At 42.2% G+C, this 18482-nt stretch overlaps 1 protein-coding gene across 5 annotated transcripts in view; it reads left to right on the top strand.

The window, feature by feature from the left end:
* Positions 1-18482, top strand: part of LOC139054185 (ankyrin repeat and SAM domain-containing protein 6-like) — a 31826-nt gene that overhangs the window by 1563 nt on the left and 11781 nt on the right. For all 5 annotated transcript variants that reach the window (XM_070530856.1, XM_070530857.1, XM_070530859.1 and 2 more), the window contains exons 4-9: positions 5773-5961; positions 12857-12901; positions 17316-17523; positions 17621-17718; positions 17804-17882; positions 18004-18040. In XM_070530856.1, the coding sequence (XP_070386957.1) occupies positions 5773-5961; positions 12857-12901; positions 17316-17523; positions 17621-17718; positions 17804-17882; positions 18004-18040 (656 nt within the window). The remainder of the gene's footprint in view (positions 1-5772; positions 5962-12856; positions 12902-17315; positions 17524-17620; positions 17719-17803; positions 17883-18003; positions 18041-18482) is intronic.

An 18482-nucleotide genomic window follows, 5' to 3' on the forward strand; every position in this document is an offset into this window, starting at 1 on the left:
AGTGCTAAAGCAAATGCTTGTCACTTTGGTCCAGGACTGGAATACGAAAGCTAAACTGCAAGCACAAATAGGTGGAGTCCAATACAGATGGGGCGTTTTGTCACCAATAATTTCTTGCGCCAATAGGCCACACACAATCATTGCACATGCAGAGCCTCGTCCTGGTCAGAACAGTACATTATGGTGTTATGGACTGCTCTTAATAAGAAAGCTGCCGAATTCCTGAGATTCTGAGTCCCTTAACTCTAGTACTGCAAACAACAGTTATGCTTAAAGCCCGGCTATGACTCTGCTTATATCCTATTGTCCAGTAGCAACCGCCCTCTTTTTTCATGGTCTCATACTGCACTGATAGCAAGAGCCGGTGTGAAGCTTATTTTTACTCGTCTCGTGGCATCACACTCACTTTGCTAGAGCCTTTTCTACCTACTTCGCATTGTTTTGAGCAGCCTAGGTAATCTGTTGAACTGACACACCCGTTTAGCCCATTTTTCTAGCTTATAACTCCCTAAAAAATCCTCCCTAAAACGGTTCATCACAGTTGAAGGTCGGCGTTGGGTAATGGTTAGAGGGCTTGGCTTGAAGTCGCATAAGCAATGGCTCGATTTGCCACACCAACGCACAATTTTTAGTTTTATGAGAATCGTTCGAAATTCCTGCAAGCAGATAGAGATGGTCGGCCCATTTCCTAGCTCATAATTGCTGTTAGCAGTAAAAAAATTATCAAATCTAGATTCTTGACTTTTCCTACTGTGTGAGCAAGCCACACCATGTAGAAAAGCCGTATTATCATTTTTAACACAATAGCATTAAGGAGCTCGTGTCACAGGAAATCCGGCACCGACGTCCCGTGTTGGCGTCGGGCGTCGTCCTGGCAAAATATTTTCGAACCACACATACCCAGGCCGTTCATGTGGCACAAGGAGTTCATTGAACTAATTGAATTTCTCAAGCTAAAATACATGGGAAAATCGTAAACTACGACTTACATACAACCTACAGACATGGTAGCTCTCAAATTGTGATTTGAATGTATGAGAAAACATGATTCTGTGCCACGAAAACTCAAACAAACCCCTTTTCCAGTGTTTATACAATGCATAGACCGGAGGCGGCGTCGGCCATTTGCGCACGCCGGCGCATAAATATCTGAGTCCACGGAGCGGCGTGCCCGCTTCCTTGAAACACTTCCAGATGGCGCTCGCCTCCGCGGCATTGCAGCTTATGCAAGAGGCCGCATTTCAACCAGAAAGCCTGCCTTCGTGCATAGCGTTCGCCACAAGTGTTTCCTGGTAGGCATTATGGTTACATACGCTGCAGTTGCCAGGAAGCGTGAGAAGCAGTCAGGGATCGTTAAATGCTATTGCGTTCCACTCTTAAAAGCGAAGCTTAAGCGTCGTCCAATTATTTATTTTTTTACCTTTCCTTTCATCATTACGTTTCAATGGCTTGCATTAATGTAAGGGAGCTGTTTGTAAGGGAACTGGTTGAAACAAATTTAAATTTGTGCCAAAGATTTTGAGCATTTCTCTCCCATTTTTTTATTCTGCTGAAGAAAGTGAAAAGAAAATTTTTTTTCTTCTTTCAATCTTCTTGAGTACACAGCATTACAGAAAGGAAAGGCATGCAGGATAGATGATGATTATTGTTTGGGGACAAGATAAACCTGAAAGGGTGCAAACTTTTCTTAAAATGCAAGAACAGGGCTTCTGTAAGCAAGAAAATGAAAATGGAAAGTCGAAGTGGTGTCACTGTTTTGGACTACAGTACCTCTCATGTGATGTCAGCACTGATTCATTCACAGGAGTGGCAAGGAGAGGGAGGTCATGTTACAATTACATCAATTCGTCCATTTTGGTGCAGGCACTTCGAATTGAGGAGTATCAGCGATACCTTCTGTGGCAATTTCTTAAGCAACAAGGTCATATATTGTCACACAGAAAATGTTTACTATAAGCTGATTTTAGTTAAGTTCAGCCAACCAGTTGACATTTTTAAATTACGTGAAAAAAAAATTATAACATAGCTTTCGTGGCAGCAAAAGTGAACCCAAGCTTAGTTTCTTGACAAAGTAATTATTTTACCAGGAAAAAAATCACAGTATTTATTATGCCTCAGGCCACCATCTACGAACTGCAATTTATTGGCACTTGTCCACATTATTGCAGGGGTGGTATTCTTAGGAGTCCACCTAGTGGATTGTCCATTTCAACCGCTGCTAATTGGCTGGGGCCGCTCATCTCCTCCTCCCTCGTACAGCTGCATCCAATCAGCAGCATGGACAGTCCACTAGGTGGACTCTTACAGAATATCCCCCCAGGAGTAGTTTTCGCACTGTAATCAAAATATTTTTTTCTGAATTATGTAACTGAAAGTTCTCCTGGCCAGAATAAATATAATGTTGTTGGGAGCCTCAGATGTAGAATGAAAAAATTTCAAACATAGCACAAACTTCAGTTTGGCACACATTTCTACCCTTTTATGCCAAATGACAAATCTAGAGGGTTGAAATTTTTTGCACACCTCAAGTGAACTATTGTCTTAATTGATGCCAAAGTTTATCCTTCCAGTCATTTTCTTTCATGTACAAAATGGGCTCGGAATGTACCATGTTTGTGATTAATAGAAATTTTGAAAATTTTTTACAAAATAAAATCCACTTTTATTTTCTGCAAAATGCCTCCCATGAGACTAAGGCATACACCCTATCAATTCATCAAACAGTATTTCACTTTTTGCTACAACTGTCTATGATAGAGAGAAACAAATGCGACTCATAGCCCGTAATTTTATTTCTGAGTGGTAGTATGCATTATGGCTTCCATGGCTGCTTAAAAAATATTCTAGCCTTTATGGCATATCAGTACTGCGGAATACCGCAAGGTGGAGGAAGTATCATGAAAGGGGAAAAATTGTCACCCACCCGAATACAGTACAAAGCTATAAAGGAAACCCATACGAGTTTCTCGGAAAGAAGACTTCACAGTTGAGGAAAAATTTGTCCTGGTCCGGAATTCGAACCCGGGACCAATTCCTTTCAGAGGTAGTTGCTCTACCTTCTGAGCTAACCAGGAGGCTAGCAGATTGCAGTGTGAGGGTGAATTAATCGGCAACTAGAAGCACAGGAAATTCTAACCTTTCTGAGACCTTTGTAGCTTCGTGCTACATTTGGGTGGATGACAATTTTTCCCTTTCATAATTCTAACCTTTAGTGAGGATTCTTACCTTTCGCAGCAACAACAGGCTGATACTGACTTAAGTAACATCTGCACCGAGACCTCACAATAGCTTCCAAATACTAAATGAAACCATCACACATTGGGCATTTATGCTATCTCACATCCGGCTTTTAACCAGCGCTTTGAAATAAATAATGCACGCACGACCCCAGCACTGTGCTCATTCAGTGTCTCACCTCACAAAGTTTATACCACCGCAGCCCGGTTCGAATCCTGTTGTGTTCATTTTTCTTTGTCATGTGTAGTTGCTTGCGCAGTTACGTGGCACAGACGAACACAACAGTACCCTTCCCTTTGATGACATATAGAAGATAGGCTGCAATACAGAGTGCCTCATCGTTTACTTTCTGCCTTGCACTTTTTTCAGCTCACGTGTCTCAGCTCAAAAGACCGTCAATAAAGCTGGATATCATTGCATGCAGACAGCTTTATCGCATGAACTTTGACACAGCAACTTCGCATCTACAAAACAGCTGTCCTCTGTGATGGGATATAACAAGAATGCATGTGACGGAGTTTGTGGTGTCATCAAGCGCCATGCAACCTGTAACAACCTCCGACGTCCAGAAACATCTGTAATCAGAACTGCACATACCTTGTGGAAAGACTCGGTAATAAACTACCAAATGTTAAGGTAATGTATTTTCCTGAAGAAAGCCTGAAAGAATTCAGAAAAGAAACGCAAGATGCCTGGCACTCATTTCGCCCTGTAAATGGCATTCAGTTGTGACATATTAATGTTAATCTTATTGTGACATGTTAATAGTTGTGGTTGTAACAACTATAACTATAATAGTTATAGTTGTGACATGTTAATCTTATTGTAACGCCCCCCTTACCCAATGCCTCATACGAGGCCTGTAAGGACATTGTTAAATAAAATAAATAAAAATGTGGCCGAGTAGTCGCAACGGGACATACAGGTTCGGGGGAAGGTGGGAAGAACGATAAATGCACAGATAAAAATGCTGAACTTTTTTAAAGAAAACTACTTCATCACTCTCTGTAACGATTTGTTCTTTCAAGGATGATATTTCTGAGCTTCTCCATGAAGGGAAAATTTGGCAGCCAAATAATTAAATAGCCTAGTGTGAATCAGCTGAATTTTTCCTCCTCATGAGCAAACAACCAAAAAATAGAATAAAAGCATGTCTTTTGTTTCCACACTTAGAGTAGACCAGCTGTTCTGGTGTACTGTGGCAAAGGCAAAGACAAGGATACAGCGACACTGAAACGCATTAAATGTATCTATGCAAAGACCCTTTTTATGTTAATATTGCATATTACCACTGCTCAATTATTGAAGGTACTGTTTACCAGGCTTTTTCCAGTGAAAGGGCATGATATTCACTTTATGCCAGAGCCATTAATTTCGAACAGCTAAGGAAACTAGAAAGCACACTACCACTCACAACTGAAATTACGCTAAAATGGTCGTAGTTGTTCCACTGTATCACGTACACCTGCAGTAAAAAGCAAAATACTATTTCATGAATTGATAGGGCACATGCCTTCGAGTCACTGGGAGCATTTCTAAAAAAATAGTGTTTCTTTATGTATAACTTTTTGAAATTTCCATTTAATTACAAACTTAGCACATTTGGTGCCCATTTTCTACATGAAAGAAAATGACTGGAATTATATACTTTGGCATCAATTCAGGAAATAGTTTGCTTGAGGTGTGCAAAAAATTTTAGCACCCTGGGTTAGTCATTTGATGTAGAAGTATAGGTAGAAATGTGAGCCAAACTGAAGTTTGTGCTATGTTTATTTTTTTTTTCTACATCTGAAGCTCTCAACAAGATTATATTTATTCTGACCAGGAGAACTTTCAGCTAATATCATTAAGAAAAGATATTTCAGTTACAGTGTGAAAACTATTCCTGAAATAATTTGGAGAAGTGCCGATGAATTGCAGTTCACGGATGTTGACCTGAGGGATAATAAATATTGGGATTTTTTTCCGGATAAAAGAATTTTTTGTTGAGAAAATAAGCTCACATTTGCTTTTGCTGCCACAAAAACCGTATTATTTTTTTCACATAACTTAAAATGTCAACTGGACATAATTGGCTGATCTTAACTGAAACCGGCCTATAGAGTTTTAGATGAATATCATATCAATCTAGCTTATCTTTAAAGGGAGTTGCATTGGTTAATGTTGTAGATTTATTTTGCTGAACTGTCAGTGAATAATATGAAAATGAAACTAATTTTAATCAGACTTACTTGTATTTTGATACCTGTACCACTAGTATTAAAACTTTTAAAATATTTCTGCCTCTGCCCGAGTTAATTGTTTTTTTTTCATACAGTTGCATATTGAAGCCCTACAGCTGTCAAGTTGTTAGAAGGTTTACCCTACAACTCGTGCAATAGATCTGTTGCCCATTGGCTGCCATTACTGCTAAATGAAAAGCAGCTTGGCTGTTGAATTCTGTACCGGTCCAAAAACATGAGGTCACAGCATATGGCTGCCCATTGCTTAGTGCTGGTACCATAATAATGATAGGCTGCTGCATGGATATCACAGGCACAACTCCTCTCATGCTGGCTGCAAGTGGTGGTCACCTTCGTGTAGCACAGATGCTGAAAGACCATGGTGCTGACCCAAACCAGCAGGATTTCTATGGCAAAACTGCCTTGGATGTCGCCACTGCATGTTCAAACATGGAGGTAGCTGAATACCTTCGAAGCATGACACAACTGATGTCAAACCAAGGTAGTACAACTTTGTGCAAACTCCACCAGTGTTTCTGCAAAACAAGTCACATGATTACTTGTGTAAACAATGAAGTTAAATTTAATGTAATCAGTATGTGTTACTCGATTGTCTAAAAAGCTTTTATGGATTTTCATGTAAACTTGGTTAGTCTAAGGAAGGAAAACAAGAGGTGAAAGGCAGAGATGTTAACCAGATGTTAACCAGAGGCTTTAGCAAATATATTTTCCTGTTTGGTTTCTCTAACAAAATAATTATTTCTGTTGGTGAACATGCACTCACAATATCGCATGCCATGACTCTCACCTTTTAAGACATCGAGGTAATGTCTTTGCCAACTAGATATGCAAGTGCTCAATTGCTGTCGTCAAACACAGTCTAGCTCACTTGGACACACTTTCTGCACTATTTCACTGAAATATGAAGTAGTGCAGAACCTTCATACCTTCTTCCACAAGCGGGATAGACGAAAGTGGACATGGAGGAGCCGGAATGGCAAGACTACAAATGACATAAACTTTATACTCTGTGCGAACTCTGGCATCACACAAGATGTGGACGTGCTCGGAAAGGTGCGCTGCAGTGACCATAGGATGGTAAGAACTCGAATTAGCCTAGCCAAGAAGGGAACGGAAGAAACTGGTGCATAAGAAGCCAATCAATGAGTTAGCGGTAAGAAGGAAAATAGAGGAATTCCGGATCAAGCTACAGAACAGGTATCCGGCTTTAACTCCGGAAGAGGACCTTGAAGCAATGAACGACACTCTTATGGGCATCATTAATGAGTGTGCAACGGAAGTCGGTGATAACTCCGTTAGACAGGATACCAGTAAGCTATCGCAGGAGACGAAAGATCTGATAAAGAAACGCCAATGTATGAAAGCCTCTAACCCTACAGCTAGAATAGAACTGGCAGAGCTTTCCAAGTTAATCAACAAGCATAAGACAGCTGACATAAGGAAGTATAATATGTATAGAATTGAACATGCTCTCAGGAACGCAGGAAGCCTAAAAGCGGTGAAGAAGAAACTAGGAATAGGCAAGAATCAGATGCATGCGCTAAGAGACAAAGCCGGCAATATCATTACTAATATGCATGAGATAGTTCAAGTGGCTGAGGAGTTCTATAGAGATTTATACAGTACCAGTGGCACCCACGACGATAATGGCAGAGAGAATAGTCTAGAGGAATTTGAAATCCCACAAGTAACGCCGGAAGAAGTAAAGAAAGCCTTGGGAGCTATGAAAAAGGGGAAGGCAGCTGGGGAGGATCATGTAACAACAAATTTGTTGAAGGATGGTGGGCAGATTGTTCTAGAAAAACTGTCCACCCTGTATACACAATGCCTCATGACCTCGAGCGTACCGGAATCTTGGAAGAACACTAACATAATCCTAATCCATAAGAAAGGGGACGCCAAAGACTTGAAGAATTATAGACCGATCAGCTTACTGTCCATTGCCTACAAAGTATTTACTAAGGTAATCGCAAATAGAATCAGGAACACCTTAGACTTCTGTCAAGCAAAGGACCAGGCAGGATTCCGTAAAGGCTACTCAACAATAGACCATATTCACACTATCAATCAGGTGATAGAGAAATGTGCGGAATATAACCAACCCCTATATATAGCTTTCATTGATTATGAGAAAGCGTTTGATTCAGTCGAAACCTCAGCGGTAATGGAGGAATTACGAAATCAGGGTGTAGACGAGCCATATGTAAAAATACTGAAATATATCTATAGCGGCTCCAGAGCCACTGTAGTCCTCCATAAAGAATGCAGCAAAATCCCAATAAAGGAAGGCATCAGGCAGGGAGATACGATCTCTCCAATGCTATTCACAGCATATTTACAGAAGGTATTCAGAGACCTGGATTGGGAAGAATTGGGGATAAAAGTTAATGGAGAATACCTTAGTAACTTGCAATTCGGTGATGATATTGCCTTGCTTAGTAACTCAGGGGACCAATTGCAATGCATGCTCACTGACCTGGAGAGGCAAAGCAGAAGAGTGGGTCTAAAAATTAATCTGCAGAAAACTAAAGTAATGTTTAACAGTCTCGGAAGAGAACAGCAATTTACAATAGGTAGCGAGGCACTGGAAGTGGTAAGGGAATACATCTACTTAGGGCAGGTAGTGACCGCGGATCCGGATCATGAGACTGAAATAATCAGAAGAATAAGAATGGGCTGGGGTGCATTTGGCAGGCATTCTCAGATCACGAGCAGCAGGTTGCCATTATCCCTCAAGAGACAAGTGTATAACAGCTGTGTCTTACCAGCACTCACCTACGGGGCAGAAACCCGGAGGCTTACGAAAAGGGTTCTACTTAAATTGAGGACGACGCAGAGAGCTATGGAAAGAAGAATGATGGGTGTAACGTTAAGGGATAAGAAAAGAGCAGATTGGGCGAGGGAACAAATGCGAGTTAATGACATCTCAGTTGAAATCAAGAAAAATAAATGGGCATGGGCAGGTCATGTAATGAGGAGGGAAGATAACCGATGGTCATTAAGGGTTACGGACTGGATTCCAAGAGAAAGGAAGCAAAAGTTAGGTGGGCGGATGACATTAAGAAGTTTGCAGGGACAACGTGGCCACAATTAGTACATGACCAGGGTAGTTGGAGAAGCCTTTGTCCTGCAGTGGGCATAACGAGGCTGATAATGATGATGATGATCTGCACTATTTCATAACTGCACTGTACACAAGTTCACACTCTGTGAAACAAATTCAAAGTCAAAGGTGGTCCCAGCCACAAAAATAAAAAAGAAAGAAGGAAGTTCACATTTTGCTTGTGCACCTTTTCTTACGCCAAAATCAAGTGAACAAATACAGCAATGTATAAGCCTTGTCATCAGCTATGACTGGATTTTTTTTATCTCTGTGATTGAGTAAGGTTTGGAGATGGACGTTTTTCATTGGAAATAGTGCAACACATACAAACGTTACCCAAATAAAACTAATTTACCCCATGCTGCCAGAAGTGATTAAACACATATGACCACAAGTGCTTCCTGCAGACCTTCTGAGGTCTAAACTGACTTTTCATTTGTTAAAGAAAATTGTAACACTTCTGTTTGTGTGAAATTAAACAAGTGCATTGCCATGCCATCCACACCGAAGTGCTTGCACAATGGCTGCACTTTCAAAGTGGTAACTGCAGGAGTACTAAGAACTTGTGTAGAACTGGTTCTTGCACTGTGACAACATAGAACTGTGGTATTGTGCACTGTAACATCAACGTCAATCCAACATCAAGTACAAGTGCACTGCACTCCATACACTTGCTATAATAGTGAGCATTCCCTAAACTTGTGACCTTGGTAGTATATATAGATGTCTAGATTCAGGAGTTCTGTTTTGGCAAGTTGGCACAGTGTATTGCAAGTTTTAACAGTGCAAAAAGATGACAACGATAAACTGAAACTCAGTTGCACAATTAGAGCGAAGATGAGCCTGTGCGTTAAAATCTATGTATTTGCTTTCAATAATTATAAAAGACCTACAATAAATACAATAATGAATCGAAAAATCTGTTTCTTATAACCTTTTGTATATTGACACGTGTACTTGTGTATGTTTTTCGGGTTACACTTTTCACCGTCTAACAAATGTTATCGCTCGGCGCAGGAAGTACCCGCATGTGTCAGAAGTTTCTCGAATGTTATTGATAGTTCTGTTTGCTCTCTGTTGTCACCGAAGCTTGTGTAATCTGATTGCATGTGCGACATGAATTATGTAGAACTGTCTGGAAGACATGCAGGCACTAGTGATTACTCTGGAACATTCGATGACTCATGTACAAAAGGCGTCGCGCTTGACCAGCAGATCAGATTTTCGCTGATCACCGACTGTGTTCGCCGCTATCATTGTTGTTTAAGTGTAGCCTGTTTTTAAGGGCACAGGTTCACCCAATAAAACGCTAGTTTCATCAATCACAGTTTTGCTGCCTTCTTCACCGTCACTACTACATGACCTCTGGTGGAGGTGCTAGTGCGTTCATGTACTGAACGCCCCCAGAAAGCCGCGAATGAAGCCCGAACCCCGAAGACAGCACCAACGTCGCCCAAGACCAGCGAGCTAGCCACAGACTGCAAAGACTGCACCTGGAGCATGGACTTCTGCCTCATATGACCAAGAAGACCGTGGCTAGTTCAACAACCACAATGGCAGCCCCAGCGTCCCCCATCGTGCTTCAACAACCCGGGCAGCCCCCTACCTTGTGTGGAGCATTGTCAGAGGATCTGGAAACCTGGATCGAAACTTTCAAAAAGATTTCAACCTTCAACAACTGGATCTCTGAGGATAAGATACGCCATGTGTACTTCTTCTTGGAAGATGCTGCAAGGACTTGGTTCGAGAACTGGGTCCACCCTTACAACGAGGGACCTATTCTGCAGTAACTTTCTAAGGACCTTCACGAGTGTTGTCTAAAAAGAAAGGGCTGGAGTTGTGCTCAAAACTTGAGGGCAACTACCCAATGAGACTATCACCATCTTCACGAAAGAGATGACCAGTCTTTTCCAGCACGCGACCCGAAAATGTCCAAGAAGAAAAAAGTCCACTTCTTGATGCGAGGCGTAAAGCAAGAACTTTTCGCTGGACTGATCTGCAACCCACCGAAGATCATAGCTGAGTTCTTGACAAAGGCAACAATGATTCAAAAAACTCTGGAAATGCGCAATAGGCAATATAGGCCAAGTGCTCACGCCGCAATGCGCAATCCAAGCACGGCTCCAGTGACCTCCAAGAAACCATCAGGGCCATTGCGCACGAAAAACTGTGCAACATGTTATCTTCATCGCAACCTCGGGTGTCCTTGGTCACTGGAATCGTCAAGGACGAGCTTCGATGGTCACTGTGTGTTTCCGAAGTGCAGCCCGAATCACCGCTCCCGTACCGGAAGTGATGACTTACATACGCCGCCTTCGCCCGCTGTCAAGGTACCCCTCTGCACCCGAGCCAGGGCCCTGTAACGCCACAATTCTGTCTGCCACCGCCGCCACTACCTCGCCCCTCTGCTGCCACGCGCCACTACCAAAGGAAGACAGATGTATGGCGTGCCCCTGATTACCGCCCGCCTACCACCTGCAGACGAATGGTCTTACGGAGCACCTGAACGAGACCCTCGCGAACATGCTAGCAATGTATATCGACGTCGAGCACATTTTGTGGGGTGCGGTTCTGCCATACGTAACCTTCACTTATAACACAACAGTGCAAGAAACAACTCAAATGACGCCATTCAAGCTGGTTTACGGAAGGAACCAGATGGCTACTCTCGACGCCATGCTGCCTCACATCACCGACGAAGAGAATCTCGACGTCGCTGCCTATCTGCAGCACACCGAAGAAGCCTGACAGCTCACCCGCCTGCACATCAAGAATCAGCAGAGGACCTACAGCCGGCGCTATAATCTTCGATGAGGATATGTGGAATACAACCCCGATATGACGATGAGGACTTATGCTATCTTCGGCTGGTCGCTTCCATCCCCCGAAGCAGAGTCGGGCAGATCCGGCGTTCCCCGAGCTCAGAGGTAGAGGACGAGCGCGCAAGCCAAACGTGCGACACGCTCTCGGAGGAGGCAATGGCAGATGCTAAACCACGTGACTACTACCAACGTCCGATGTTTCGCTTATCGAAAGCTCCCGGCGCTGCCGGGAAAACCGGCGGACGCGCCGGCGGGACGAGCGTTCGTTGCAGTGGCCTAGGTTGCCTAGGTTACGGTGGGCCGTCGCCAACAGCAGCAACGCGGCTCTGCGATGACGTTTCAATTTCGACGACTGCTCCCACGACAGGGCTCGGAGCGCCTCAGAGCGCTCGAAGGTGGAGGAGAGCAATCGAGAAGAACCAGCCGAACGCAGGGCGGGCACCCTCTTTCAACCAGCCGAAGACAACGCCGCTCGCAAGAGCGCTCCAGAGCGCTCAGAAACGACCAGTCGAAGATGGCATTAGTGAGAAGATTTTACGCTGCTGTTCCAAACCCTACAAGATCATCTGACGCATTGGCGCACTCGACTTTGAGGTCATGCCAGAGGGCATTTCACTGTCACAGCGGTGCCGCTCACGACCTGAAATAGTCTTAAGTTGTGCAACTTTAAGCCATTCTACCAGATTAAAGAACTTTGGACTTTCGTTTTTTAGACTGTGTTGCTTTGGGCTTTGTCTCTTTGTTGTTTTTTGGGTTTTTTTCTTTTTTTGTTACTTTTGTTTAATAAGTCCTTTTGCTTTTCGCTGTCCTGTTATGTTTGTAGCATCGGGACAATGCCTTTTGAGAGGGGGGCATTGACACATGTACTTGTTGATGTTTTTTGGGTGGCCACTTTTCACCATCTAACAAATGTTATTGCTCAGCGTGAGATGCGCCCACTTGTATCGGAAGTTTCTCTAATGTTATCGATGGTTCTATCTGCTGTCTGTTGTCCCCGAAGCTTGTGTAATCTGATTGCATGTGTGGCGCTAATTATGTAGAACTTTCTGGAAGACTCGCAGGCACCAGCGATTACTCTGGAACATTCAATGACTCATGTATAGAAGCCGACGCGCTTGACCGACAGATCAGATTTTCACCAGTCGCCGACTGTGTTCGCTGCTATCGTTATTTGAGTGCAGCCTGTTTATGAGGGCTCAGGTTCGCCCAATAAAACGCTAGTTTCGTCAATCACAGTTTTGCTGCCTTCTTCACTGTCACTACTACAGGGCAATATTATGTTTTGAATGATTGATTTTAGACACACAACTTAGTAATATAAAATGTCTAGTGCTAAGCCTGGTATAACTATAAGTGAACTGCAATGTATTTTCTAGTTATCCTACAACATGTCTAATGAAACACTAGGTGCATGAGCTGTTTGACTAGTTTATCTTCTTCACTTCTTACAGAGTACAACCCAACCATAACTGATATCTTCAAAGCTATTGCAGAGGGTAAGTTACTCATCTGTCATGCAAGTTGCAATATGCCTGCAGGGCATCCTACATTAAGGAGCCAAGCTTTACATTAAAAAAGTATCATGTGCATAACCTACATCCTAAATTAATAATAACCTACATTCTAATAAACAGGCAAAAAATATCTGCACCCACATACAAAGCACAAAAACAAAAAAATATAGGGAAAGTAACATGCGGGATTATGAGGTTTTCATGTACATAATGCAATTAGTAGTTTTTACCTGATTGCATGTGTGTGTGTGAATATGCATAAATGTAAGAAGTCATTTGCATTATACTTTCACTCTACATTATACTGTGCTTGAAAAACAGGCAATTTCTTTTTTCATTTCGCCTTCACATTGAGCCGATGTTTCTTTGTAATGGTAGTAGTACTGCCAAAGTAACAGCAGCGTACAAATTATTTTCACAACGTGCCAAATATGGCACATTATCACACATTTCATGGCTGCCTGTTTATAGCAGACTGTATATAAATATGTGCAGTATGTGCTGTGAACACAGCTTTTAACACAACAGCGTTAAGGCCCCCCTCCCCCCGCAGAAAATCCGGTGTTGGCGTCCTGCGTCACACACTCAGTGTCGAACATCTTTTAGCGAAAATCATTCTGAACCATGCATACCCAACCACGTAGGCTCTCCATGTAGCACAAAGACATTACTGAACTAATTTAATTTCTGAAAGTAAAATGCTTCAAAGAAATCGTAAAGTATGGCTTACACACAACCTACAGACATGATAGCGTTGTAATGTAATTTGAATATACGAGAGAACATAATTTTCTTACATGAAAACTCAAACATAAGCCCCTTTTGCAGCATTTCTACCATTTATAAAGTGGTGTGCTGGGCTCAGTTCCTTCCAACAGCACCATCCAGATGGCGCTGTCCTCCGCGCATTCGTGGCCCATGCAAGAGGCTGCATTTCTACCAGAAAGCTCGCCTTCGTGCATAGTGTTTGCTGCCAGCGTTTCCCAGTAAACATTACAGTTGCATAAGCTGCAGTTGCCAGGAAGCATGTGAAGCAGTCGGGGATCTTTGAATGCTATCGCGTTCCACTCTGAAAGGCAAAGCTTAAGCATCCTCCAAATACGCTGAATGCTTGAGTTAAAATGTTTTTTTGGACACTGCACACTATTGGGTGTAGGAGCTCAAATTTCATTGGAAAGGTGGGAAGAGCATGGAAGGGCCATTCAACCTAGTTAAGTTCATTGTTATTTTAAAGCAAAGCTTTGTTTACCTGCCACGTCCCCTCAAATTTCATTTGAAAGGTGGGAAGAGGATGGAAGGGTCCTTCAACCTAGTCAAGTTTGTTGTCACTTCAAATCAAAGCTTTGTTTACCTACCACCCCAGTGTTCCGCATGTGTCATCAGTCAGTCATCGGTTTCTTGCCTGATAGGCACGCAAGCCAGGCTCCCGCAGACTGACTTGTATAGCCCTGCATATTGACTGTCAAAGTAGTGTCAGTGAACACACCTCTGTTCTGTGTAATCTACCAAATCCAACATAAAACTTATACATATAATGTTAGCTCTTAAGTATCTTTAAAGCACAAATATTTCTTAGTGTAATAGCATTTAATATCCAATGGCTTGTTTCATTTTCACATACAATCAATGCCCGTTATGAGAGATCCGCATACGACATACTTTCAGATATAACAGATGATTCTTTTCGCTTCGTTTGGTTTGCCTATATTATCAATGCAACAAGTCCTGCTTTTAACAGACCTGGCTATAACAGAGTATCGGGTACAAAAAACAAATTTTCGTGCAAATTTTGTCTAGATGGTGCAAATACAACACACCTTGCTGCAGTGATGCATGCATGCAACAGTCCATAGTAAGGTTTGTTACAGCGCAACACAAGACAAGGACAAAAGAAGGTATGAAACGACGACACGGCGCTGTCTCATCGTACCTTCGTTTGTCCTTGTCTTGTGTTGCGCTGTAACAAACCCTACTATGAATCCCAATCAACTGGCCCAACTTGTCGTTTTGATGCAGCAATCCACTGCATGCAACTATTTTCAGCCACTCACGGAATGTGCAAAAATGCACTTTTTCTTAAGGAATGAACAAATTAGCAGAAAGCTTCCCAGAACAGCATGCTGCAACAAGCCCAGCTAAGAGTTTTCACACCGACAACGCAAGCTGCCAGTCATGAAAGATACAATTAAGACAGTTTATTGTACCTGCCACTGTTTTGTATGAAAACGGTAGTTCATGTTTGTGTCATCTCAAGCCGGATTCTCAGCACAGTGGGGAGCTGGCCGTTAATCTTGCCATTGTGCAGGTGTATATATGCTTTAGTGCGGAAAAACGGCCGTTTGTCGGTGACTAGCATTCGGGAAAAAGTGAACAGCAAAGTGCCGTGCTGTGTGGTTGTGCAATTATTGTGCAAACCATTTATGTTTTATTTATTTATTTTTAATTTCGCTGTTTTCGCTGTTCTTTTTTATCACCTTTGGGTATATGCAGAGTTCTGCCATTTTGCAACATATGTGCCATGGCCCTCATTTTGGATGGGAAGTACTTCACATATAAGATGGACCTTTTTTTGCTGGATTATAACTGCAATGTAACGAGCATCAATTGTATTTGGGCTGCCCAATTCTTCAGCAACTGGTTATATACCATCATATGCTCCAACTTATAGCATGAAATTTTGACCAACAAAGTATTGTCAGTGAGTGCACCTCTGTTATGCATAGTAAAACAGTAAATCATGACTTAAAAGCTGTACATGTAATGTCAGCTCATGTGTATCGCTAAAGCATACAGAGCTCTAAACAGAATAGCAGATGATATGCTATGGATTCTTTTTCATAAATTTCTTATTATTTGGACTACCACACTTTTGGACTGCAGGGTACGTGCCCATTTTTGGAATGGGTATGTGATACTGTGACTCAAAGATTATAGAACGCTTAAATGTATTCGGATGTGTCATACCTCTTTGTGCCCATACACCTCTCATCACCATTCTTCCTTCAACAACTGTCATATATTGCCTTCTTCCTTGTGACCTGGCTGTGCTGACTTCTCACACTGTGCATTCGGCTTATTTGGTGTTTGCATTTTGGCATAGCTTGTGAAAAACGGTGTAGTGCATTGCATGATATTCAAGTTGTGACCTGCGCAATACACAAACATAATTATTGCACGAGGCTGCATCTTTCATAGGTCGAAAACAAGCATAACTGTATAGATCACATTTAGTTTTCACAGTAGACTTCCATAATTCGACTCCGGTTAGTTTAATTTTTCAGTTAATTAGTTCCCGACCGAAGGTCCTGGCAGGCACCCATGCATTTCTATGGGGCCAAACATTCATTACTCTGATCCTGAAATTGGAATTCTCCGGTTAGTTCCAACATGCCTGAACCATATGGTGACCCCAGTAATGGCCTCTTAATGGCAGCGTCTGTCTTAGCAGAGTTCAGGGGACAGTGAATGCGTTGAACGTACATTATCTCCCGTCAAAAACGCCTATTTTCGGCCTACCTTAGGAAGATTTTAAAGCAATAAGAGTAGCTCGCAATGTCTGATTACGGTATTTACCCAATTATAATGGATGCTTTTTGTTTTCCAAGCAAATGAGGCCGTAAATTGTCTGCGCGGTGCAATCGGATACGAAACCAAAGCTGCCTTCACGCCATTTGTATGCTTTGCCGCGTAACATATCTGTATAGCGGCGAAGCTAAATTTAAGAAACCGGCCGCCATTCTAAATAATCGGGTGCGCTCTATACTTGTGCTTTGGTTAGAACCCTTAAGTCATTTTTACATTAGTTGTATACTTCAGGCACAGAAAGTTGTGCGTTTGATTCGCAGGTGCGTTAAGCTCGAACAAATACTGCCAAATGAATCAGCGGTGTGTTCTGGCATTTTTCTGCATCATGTTTAATTCCACCCGCCGGATAACTCAATCAATTTCATCGTGCCCGTCAGTTTCGAACTAATGGTAGTCGACTGTACAGCATTTTATTAACTGTTTCGTTTACACTTTGCTTTTATCCCGGCCACGGCGGCCGCATTTCGATGGGGGCGAAATGCGAAAATACCCGTGTACTTAGATTTAGGGCATGCTAAAGAACCCCAGCTGGTCAAAATTTCCGGAGTCCTCCACTACGGCTTGCCTCATAATCAGAAAGTGGTTGTGGCACGCAAAACCCCATAATTATAAACTATATATATATATATATATATATATATATATATATATATATATATATATATATATATATATATATATATATATATTCAAATGTGTGCATTGCATGTGCATAATTTTGCTATTTCTAAACGATAATTCATGGTCAGATAATTGTATTTTCCTAATGGTTTACTTGAGCAGTTTTCTTCTATTTCTTTATTTTTTCAAGGCAACTTGAGGGATTTGAAGAGAATCTTGAAGGAACATCCATCATGCGCCAACTGGTGCCACCTAAAAAAGGGCACCACTCCCTTAATGCATGCAGCGATATTGGGCTGTATGGACGCTGTCACACTTCTAGTCAAAAACAATGCTGATCTGGAAATGCAAGACTACTCAGCTGGCTGGACAGTGCTCATGCATGCTGTATATCATGGGTAGTATTCATTGTTCTATGATTTTTATTTTTTACCTTAAACCTTCCTTTTTTTTTTTCAATCCTGAAGGCATGCCTCCCTCTTTCTTTTTCAACAGGCATGTCAACATTGTTCGCTACCTCATTAGCTCTGGTGCTGATGTCTGTGTGGAAGCTTTCAATGGTGCCACTGCTCTTGATATTGCTTGTTATCATGGTCAGTGGAGCTTGCAAGGTTACTTTTTCATGTGGCAGAGAAGGTATTATGGATGTGAATGTCTTTACTTTCATTTTATTTCTAGAGAATGGAGATGCCAAAATCATTCGGATGCTGGCTGACCAGACAGTTGCTCGCTTGTCAACACCAACAGGGAACGTGAGGTGCCCTGTGAAAGCAATGTCTTTATTTTTTATTTATTTATTTTTTGAAAGACTTGGGTTATTAAATCTATGTATCGCATGCAGCTTCTGGCCATTGATTTACCCACTAAATAACTTTCAGAAAACAAAGTGACTCTCAGCATTTGAAGGCACTTAAGGTGAGCAAATTTTAATTATTTCTTTTTAATTATTATTCAGTTTTGATCCCATGGTAGTACAACCATTAAGCCATAAACTGCACCATCATCTGCATTTTTACAGTGACATATAAACCTATTATATTTTTACGCTAAAGCTGCAGCAAGGACGAAAGAAAAGGAAAACGAAGTGCGCTTGTCTTTGCAGCGGCTCGGTGCCGGCATGGCCCCTTTTCACCAATTAGTCTTTCAGTAAACGCACCCCATCGTAACAGTTTTGGTAGAGGTGCTGGGTAAAATAACAGCGTCCCCGAAGAATGACGACGAACCGCCCGCAGAAGCGCAATCCATGGAGCTTCGCCGAAGTCGCCGACAGAGATGGCATCCGACGGCGACAACCCACCACCTTCTTCCAGCTAGCCATGGCAGCCCTACATCAAACCACGAACGTTTGCTGGAAAAG

Source organism: Dermacentor albipictus, chromosome 1 (assembly GCF_038994185.2).
Source record: "Dermacentor albipictus isolate Rhodes 1998 colony chromosome 1, USDA_Dalb.pri_finalv2, whole genome shotgun sequence".
Lineage (NCBI taxonomy): Eukaryota > Metazoa > Arthropoda > Arachnida > Ixodida > Ixodidae > Dermacentor > Dermacentor albipictus.